The sequence below is a fragment of the Rattus norvegicus genome, chromosome 13 (assembly GCF_021556685.1).
Source record: "Rattus norvegicus strain SHRSP/BbbUtx chromosome 13, alternate assembly SHRSP_T2T, whole genome shotgun sequence".
NCBI lineage: Eukaryota > Metazoa > Chordata > Mammalia > Rodentia > Muridae > Rattus > Rattus norvegicus.
Window position 1 is genome coordinate 96,158,720 of NC_141546.1, and position 9,284 is coordinate 96,168,003.

Here is a 9,284-nt window from a genome sequence, read left to right on the forward strand (position 1 = left end):
AGGGACGTGACTGGGGACAAACAGATCTCCCTGGACTCAGTTGGTGACTGCTAGTGAGACGAAGTGTCTCAAAAAGCAAGATGGTCAGGGGAAGACAACTGATATTAGCCTTTGGCCTCCAAATATACATGTATACACACACACACACACACACACACACACACACACACACACACACACAATGTCTATAAATGAATTCCACATCAGACCTTATATTCACTAAAGATGTTCGTGTATGCAGAGGCACGGTTACGTACAAGTATCCTGCTTTTCCTTAACACTTAACTTTTAATTTTATTCATTAATAAATTAGGAGAGGAGAGGACATGAATCTGGGCCTACCAGTTAATTGTGAACATTAAATGCAATTATCCCTGGGAAACGCAGCTGGCAATAATTCCTTACAAAACTGTTTTATTTCAAATTCACTAAGTTGCCACCTGTAATCAGTACATCCAGACAAAAGAAATGGTGTTTTTCAACCACGCGTATAGCAATAAATTCTTAATGGGTTTTGAATTTTTCTCTAAATCTTTTGGTTCCTCCCATAATTCGCAATTAGATGCAAGTTGTATCCTCACTGTTTGCAGCCTGTTTAAACTACCAAGTTCGTCTTTTTTTCTTTAAAAGCTTGCTGTAGAGCATAAACCCTTCACCCCTGAGCCAACCACACTCTAACCCCTTGAAAATCAATCCTAAAGATCCTTTTCGCTATTTTTGGCTAAGCCTAAAAATATGTTTGGGTGCGCTCAGAGTCAAGAAATACTTCTCTGCAGAAAAAAGGTCCCAACTTCAGCAGGACACAGGAGAGCCATTCGGAAACCCTGGCCTGCTGGATTTTGAACAGGTGTGTCAGTCTCTGGGCCTTCCCAGGCTTGCTCTGTATCTGCCCCACCCCCACCTCCACTCCCCACCTCACCCCACCAACTCTCCAGAAGTCTGCAGAGACTGGTCCTTCCTTCTACACTCTAGAATGTCCCCTCTCTCCCAGAGTGCAGCATCCCCCCAGGAAGACTTCACAAAGTACTTGCCACGCACATGACTCTGAGCCATCCATGCTCATAGAACACAGGAAATACATTTTATGTTCTTTGTGTCTGTGCCCATTAAGCTCCTGAGTGGGTTGGCTAACTGTGAAACTGTGTCCTGGGTGTCCTCCAGAAAGCCAGGTCCTGTCTCCTCGAGCTTCCTCCAGCGTGGATTAAGCCTACACAGAGAAATCCTGTCTGAAGGGAAGGAAGAAAGGGGAGCTGGTGGGGAAAGCAATGGAGCTCTCCTGCAGGGAAGCTTTCCCACCAGCAGAGTGGGTGTGGAAACCTCAGGTGTCTCTTGTTGACTGCTCTGACCCTGCTGGCCCTTTTTGGCTCGCCATCTTCAGCTGTGCTAAATGGCCTTTGGGTTTTTTTTTGTTTCGTACCCTCTTTATGTAGAGCCTTTCTGTAGGCCTTGAACTCTCGGAGATCTGCTTGCCTGCCGTCATTAAAACCATACGCTGCCATACTGGGCTGCTATCGATCTTTCTTCTCTTCGCTCCACCTTGGTCTTGTCCTCTGCACCACCATTTCTCTTAATCCAGAACATGTGATTACATGGTTTGGTTTGTTTGTTTGTTTGTTTTGGGGGGGGGTGAAAGGTCAAGATTTTATTGTCTTCATAACAAAATCAGCTTAGATTGTATTGTCTTCATAACAAAATCAGCTTAGAACTGGATCACTTGGCCCTTTCTCTTCTTGTCACCTCCTAGTTCAAAATGTTTGCATCTCTTAATAGCCAGCATCCTCTTAGATCTGCAGTTGGGCTCAACGCACTCCAGTCTCAGCACAACCTTCTTTGTAGTTTTAGCCTTTTTGCAGAAAATGGGCTTAGTCTGCCCGCCGTAGCCATTCTGTTTCCTGTCACAACGCCGCTTTCCCTGGGCATACAAAGAATCCTTGCCCTTCTTGTACTGCGTCACCTTGTGGGGTTGGTGCTTCCCACATTTCTTGCAGAATGTCCGGCGGGTCTTAGGAACGTTTGCAGGAGCGCTATCAGCTCAGAAAGAGTACATGTTTCTTTTTAAACCTACTGTGCATCTCGAGAGGAGGTCAGCATTCGGAATAACCCGTTTTTGTCAGCAGGGTCATACACTGCTCCTCCTCCCACCCACCCACCATGTGTGGAGGGAGAAGAGCTATGGCGTGGAATACACACGTGTGTGTAAAGCGCCATTACGATGCTACCACGCTGGGGTGGGAGAGTGGAGCACATCCGTACAGTGCTGCCCCTAGTGAAGCTCTGGCTCCACAGCCACCCTGACTAAATAGTTCCAAAATGGCTACCGTATTAGCCCTTCACTTCTGAAGGAAGACCACTTAGATCTATCTCCCATGATTTCTACAACCCCAGCACTATACTATGCCCCATTCTTTGGCCCACTGGGAGCCGTGCGGAGCACCACAGCAGGAGTCGGGGTAGAGAAAGAGGAGAGCTGGTGGGTGGGGCTGGTGTCTGGTGAAGCCCTTCTCCGTGTCATTTGCACTCCTTATCTCAGTGAATACATACCATCTCCATTCCTAGTGTGATGAAAGTGAGACTCAGAGAAGTTAATAAAACTGGCCCAGGATCACGTTGGGCATATAAATACTGTGACAGAAACTCTGACCGGGGATCCGAGGAAGCCCAGGACCCAGAACATCCCCTTTAACCACCCTGGGGCCAGCTGGCTCCTAACTCTTGCCAACTATCACGGCTAGTACAAGATGCCTCTGTTGTGCTGGGTGGGTGCTCCCAGGTCATCAGAAAATAGCTGTGAACACTTGTCCACATTTAGGAGCAGCAGACGTATTACTGCTTTCCTCCGAGAAACGGCATTGACTTCACCTGGCTTCCCGTCCCTGGGTCCCTTCCTCCCTGACTCTCACCACAGTTCTTCTCAATTCCCCACTGTGGATCCTGGAGAACCAAGCATGCGCCTTCGCTTCCAGGCACTGCCTCAGCATACTCACATTTATCACAAGATCACTGTAATCTTCACACAATACTCAGTGTGATTCAATCTATTTTAAAAATGTTTGAGGGCGATGATAAAATATTTGAGATGAATATTTAAAGTCATGGTTGCATAATGAATCTTCATTCATCTCTCTTCATTAACTTGAACAAAATCATCCATTAACTGATAGTTAAACTGTATCAAGAGTGAATTCCTGGGGCTGGGGATTTAGCTCAGTGGTAGAGCGCTTGCCTAGGAAGCACAAGGCCCTGGGTTCGGTCCCCAGCTCCGAAAAAAAGAACCAGAAAAAAAAAAAAAAAAGAGTGAATTCCTAAATAAGAAACAAGAAAAAAGGTTGGGGATTTAGCTCAGTGGTAGAGCGCTTGCCTAGGAAGCGCAAGGCCCTGGGTTCGGTCCCCAGCTCCGAAAAACAGAGCCAAAAAAAAAAAAAAAGAAACAAGAAAAAAAAATTGCTGGGTGGTGGTGATGGAATGAATGCCTTTAGTCCTGGCACCTGGGAGGCTCAGGCAGGTGGATCTCTGTGAGTTTAGGCCATTCTGGTCTATAGAGAGAATTTCAGGACAGCCACGACTACACAGAGAAACCCTATCTTGGAAAGAAGGAAGGAAGGAAGGAAGGAAGAAGGAAGGAAGGAAGGAAGGAAAGAAGGAAAGAAGGAAAGAAGGAAAGAAAGAAAGAAAGAAAGAAAGAAAGAAAGAAAGAAAGAAAGAAAGAAAGAATTCCTGTCTTAAAAAACCCTTTTGGGGGCATAATAATATATTGAACTTTGTTATTATAATGACGATGGGGGTGTGTGTGTGCATGCGTGTGTATGGGTCTCGTGTGTGTGTGTGTGTGTGTGTGTGTGTGTAATAGGCAAGAACAAGAGTACCAGCTCATCCTTGTGACTAAAAGGACAACCTTGTGGGATTAGTTCTCCTTCCACCTGCATGTAAGCTTTAGGAGTTGAACAGATCGCTACACTTAGGTGGAAGTGCTATCTGAGGGCCCTGAGCTGTTTTACCCATAACAGACATTCTGTGCTTTGGGGACCTGTATGTGTCCCCAAAGGTCCAGGTGCTAGAAATTTCCCCGTTTGTGATGCTGCTGGGAGGTGGTAGAACCTTTCAGAGATAGAGTCTAGGAGATTTTCATTGTTTTTTTTGTTTTTGTTTTTGTTTTTGAGTTGTTTGGACTTGTCATTTGTTTGTTTTTTAATGATTTATTTATGTATATGAGTGCACTGTTGCTGTCTTCAGGCACACCAGAAGAGGGCATCTAATCCCGTTACAGATGGTCGTGAGCCACCATGTGGTTGCTGGGAATTGAACTCAGGACCTCTGGAAGAGCAGTCAGTGTTCTCTTAACCTGCTGAGCCAGGTTGGTTATTTTTGTTGTTGGTTTTGTTTGTTTTTGAGACGGGGCTTCCCTGTGGAGCCCTGACTCTCCTGAGACTCACTCTGTAAACCAGGCTGGCCTCACACTCACAGAGATCCATCTGCCTCTGCCTCCCGAGTGCTAGGATTAAAGACATTCAGGACAACACCTGGCAAGTCTAGGCGGGTTTAAGCTGTAGAAGTGTTTAAGGGAAGTGAGGGACCACATGTGGAACCACACTCTCCTCCTCCTCCTCTTCTTCTTCTTTTTTTTTCTTTCTCTTTTTTCTTTTTTCCGGAGCTGGGGACCGAACCCAGGGCCTTGCGCTTGCTAGGCAAGCGCTCTGCCACTGAGCTAAATCCCCAACCCCTCCTCCTCCTCTTCTTTAGTTTCTTCTTTTTGGGTGTTTGGTTTGGTTGGTTGGTTAGTTTGGTTTGGTTTGTGAGACAGGGTTCTAAAGGTCAGCACCCCCATGACCGCCTCTGTTTTAGTTTTTTCACTTCCTCACCATAGGACGCAAGGTGAGTAACCGCCCCACCCACGCACTGCGCACCATGGTTCACTGCCTTGCACAGACTCAAGAGCCACTGGCCAGGAACTAAAACCATAAACCACAGCGAACCTTTCTTCTCAGCAAGATGACTTAGCTCAGGTGTTTGTTACAGTAACCAAAAGCTGACTAAGACAACACACATAAATGACTGGATTCTGTGAGTGTCTTTTTAAGTCGTATTTATATTTAGAATACATCTGAAATACAATTACAACATAGATTCACGTGAAAGTTAAATGGCTGGATTAACAGCACTAAATATTTCAGCAGGGAAAAAAAAATGTGCATTTGCCTATTTTCCCTCAGTCTCCTTCTACTTCTCACTCGGTAATAACGGGGATAGATTGCATTTAAGACCTTGGGTTTGCTAGACAAACAATTTATCACTAAGCTATGTACTCAGGCTCTTATTTTTAAAAGTTTCCCAAATTAGCCTTGAACTCACTCTGTAGCCGGGAGTGAGTTCTGGCCTTGGACATGAGAACCTCCTGTCTCCTGGGTAGCCATGACTACAGGCCGTGTTCAGTTCTCTGTCTTTGCTTGCTTTCCACACAGCAGGCTAGATTCCGTGATCCTGACGCCGTGCTGATCCTGACGCTGTGCTGCAGACGGCCACATGAATTCCTGCTTGCCGCTTTGACAGTCCTAACTCACTGACACCAACCCTAACTACCCAAAGCACTACTCACAAAAATTCTCTGGTTGGCTCCACTCCAGCCAGGCGCTTTCCAGCTTCCTTCCTCTTCCTCTTCCTCTTCCTCTTTTTCTTCCTAGTTCTCTTCTTTCCTCCTCTTTCTTTCTACTCCCTTCTTTTGTTTTTGAATTTTGCTGTTGTTTGGTTTGCTCTGGGGGGTTTTGATTGAGCCTCCTTCTCTACTAGTTAGTCCTTAGCATTGGCTTATAGTCTTGGGCAAGCGGTTCCAGACCACATCCATAGAATCACCTGGTCCTCCTTTAAAGTGTCAAGCTGAGAAAATTCAAGGCTCCTGGGAAAACTTGCTCTTTGTGCCAGAAACATCAGTAAACGGAGACCCCAGCTCCCTGCCCTCATTGGAGGGGCAGCCCACCCCTTCTCCTAGTTTTTGATAATGTCGCTTATCTGATATTTCCAGGTCCCTATTTACCCCTTTCCACTCCCTCAGTCTCTCTTTTGTGTGTATCATTCATTCTTTCACTTGTTTGTTGAGATTGGGACTCCCTCTCTCTATAACCCAGGTTACTTTTGAATTCACCATTCTCTGTCCTCAGTCTCCTGAGTGCTGGGGTAGGGGCACTGGCCACCACACCTCACCACACCCAGAAAGAAAAACATTTCGTCTCTGGTAGCGAATGTGTTAACAAAATGTCAGTGAAGCATTCATGTGGGTTCTGAGGAGGAAAGAGAGGCCACAAACCATGGTTACCAGACACAGTTCGTCAGGGCAGGTGTTTTAGACACATAAACCTTCAGAGGACAATGTTACATCTTTTGAAATAGGCATAGAAGTGACTGGAGCATGACCTTAGAGTGTTTGCCTAGCCAATACATACATGTACAGGCAAGCGGGGGACAGGGGGTGTGGGGAGCATGAACATGAGTGTGCACATGCACAAACACACACACACACACACACACACACACACACACACACACAGCAGGACAAAGAGAAAATTTCAAAGCCATGGGAAGGGAGAGTTCCTCACCCCTCACTTGCTAAGAATCAAGAATCCTGCACAAGTGACAACTTTTGCTTAAACCCTTTCTCCTTTCCCAGCTGTAAACCTGCAATTTCTAAGAATCTTATCAGAAATTCCCTTTAAATGAGTAAACACATCCTAACTCCTCAGGGCAGTCTCAGTGGCTCCCGGTTTTATCTTATCAGATTGAAATTCCATTCACAGAACCTCCAGAGCCACCCTATAATCAAAAAAGTTCTTATCAACCCTTGAAGAAGTACCTGGAGAGACACTAAACTGTTAGAAATTGGGACGTCTAAGTGTGATTCTCCCTGGAGATATTTATTTTATCTATAGATGAGTGTGCTGTCTGCATGTTTCTATGTGCACCAGAAGGGGTCTGCATGCTTCTATGTGCACCAGAAGGGGTCAGATCCCTGGAACAGAAGATTGTGAGCCACCACATCAGTTCAGGGAACTGAATGTGAGTCCTCTAGAAGACCAAGAGCTCTTAACCATCTCTCTAGCCTTCAACTATTATTAAATTGTGTTAGCCAGGGGATGAGAGAGCTGGCTTAGTGGTTAAGAGCAATGGCTGCTCTTCTGGAGGACCCAAGTTCAATTCCCAGTACCTATGTGGTAACTTACAACTGTCTGTAAGTCAGATTCCAGTGGATCTGACTCCTTCACACAAATACACATGCAGGCCAAATACCACAATAATAATAATAATAATAATAATAATAATAATAATAATAATAGTAGTAGTAGTAGTAGTAGTAGTAGTAGTAGTAATGTGCTTCTCAGAGAGGCAACACACATGAAGAAGTGGTTCACTTCCAGGAGTGTGATACAGTTCACCCAGACTTCATCGGATCAGGGGCCATATATGACTTACTCCCAGTGACCCACTTCATCCAGCAAGGACTTGCTGCCTAAGGTTCTGGAGGTTTCCTGTGTAGAGCAAGCCAGGCCACTATTTGGGTACCAAGTATTCTAGTGCACAAGCCTATGGGGACATTTCATACTCAGGTTTTTGGTTCACAGTTTCAAAGAGAGAGGCAAGGGTGGGAGGAAGGGACTGAGGATAAGAAATACCCTTCAGGGCCCAGCAAGGTGGCTTAGCAGGTAAAGGCACTTGCCACCAAGCCAGAGGATCTGAGTTCCATCCACCAGACAATAGAAGGAAAGAACCAACTCCTGAAGGTTGTCCCTTGAACTCCAAAAGTGCCTCCTTGTATATGAATGCACATGTGCACACACTAAATATAAATGTAATTTTTTTTTTCTGAGACAGGATCTCCCTAAGTAGCCCTGACTTTCCTGGAATTCTCTATGTAGACTAGGCTGGCCTTGAACCCACAGAGAGCTACCTGCCTCTGCTTCCTGAATGCTGGGATTAGAGTTAAATAATGTAATTTTTTTTTAATGTAAACAGATAACGACGGGCTCTTCAAAAGGATACCCCAGTGACCTACTTCCTCCAGCCAGCCTCAGCAGGCTAATAGCCCAGAAAGTTCTGAGCTCACTAAGGCAGCATTCACTCAGATATAGAGGGATGGGTTAGTAGCAGCGGTCACTTCATCCCCTCCCAATAGTTCCACCAACCGGGAGTCAAAACTACAGCACACAGGACTCCAGGGTGTCGGACCCTCCTGGGTCCCCTACACTGTTTGACCCCTGCTGAAGCCCTGCTGATGCTCATAGAAGCCTTTTGTTCCTAAAAAGGAACGCCCTGGCCCTGTAGCGACACACCTGGGCAATATGATAATTGGTTCCTGTCTTTTGTTCCAGAAAACGTAAGCCGGTTTTCCCACTGTGCTTCCTGGAATTTTCCACCGGGTGAGCTTGGGGTATATATTCGGTGAATAAAGCAAAAGAATTGGGATTCTTGTGACACCAATGACCCGAGTATGTGTTTCTTCTTAAACCGGCAGGCTTACGCCCGGCTCTTGGTACCACATCGGTGCGGGACCGACACCAGGGGGAAACACTCTATTGCCAAACCACAGCAAAGAGAAACGATGACTGAAAGTAATTTCCTCTCACTTCTCGGGCCCTATGACTGCAGAGTTGGAGGGACTGTGATTGATAAAGCCTCGGGATGAAAAGAAGGTGAACTCGGGAGGCAGGGACACCTGCACTCGGGAGGCAGGGACACTTGAACCCTCTGCTACCATCGGGTACCTTGAGCAAGATACTTCCAACATATTTTAGAGTATGTCCTTATCTGCTAGATAGGAAATGTTAAGCCTCGCTGATAAATTATCAACTAATAGTTCTGACTAAAGGATCATTAGTGCATTCGTTTTATAAACACAAATGTAATAGTGAAAAAAAACTCTGAAAACACATTTCAAAAAAATGCTAAGCAAATAAGCGGTGATGGTTGTGCCTTTTATTATTATTATTATTATTATTATTATTATTATTATTATTATTATTATTATTTTGGTTCTTTTTTTCGGAGCTGGGGACCGAACCCAGGGCCTTGCGCCTCCTAGGCAAGCGCCCTACTACTGAGCTAAATCCCCAACCCCGGTTGTGCCTTTTAAATGGGTTGTAGGCTAATGAGGGGGAATGAGCGAGGGCTGGTGCGGACGTGGGCTGGTGCGTACAGGTGATTAAACACGCCCTTGAAGGTGGAAGCATGGGAAAGCCAGAGGTTGCTGTCCGGTGACTTTCTGCTTTGTTTTTTCGAGGCAGGGTCTCTCATGGAGTTCATCC

At 45.7% G+C, this 9,284-nt stretch overlaps 1 protein-coding gene across 1 annotated transcript; it reads right to left on the reverse strand.

The window, feature by feature from the left end:
• Positions 1-1,687: 1,687 nt before the first annotated feature.
• On the reverse strand, positions 1,688-8,737 carry LOC103693700 (60S ribosomal protein L36a-like). Its single transcript, XM_087581931.1, has 2 exons — positions 8,607-8,737; positions 1,688-2,024 (listed from the first exon to the last, which is right to left on the reverse strand). Exons 1-2 carry the CDS (start codon positions 8,735-8,737, stop codon positions 1,700-1,702), a joined length of 456 nt encoding a protein of 151 aa, XP_087438057.1. The 3' UTR covers positions 1,688-1,699.
• Between the last annotated feature and the right edge of the window lie 547 nt (positions 8,738-9,284).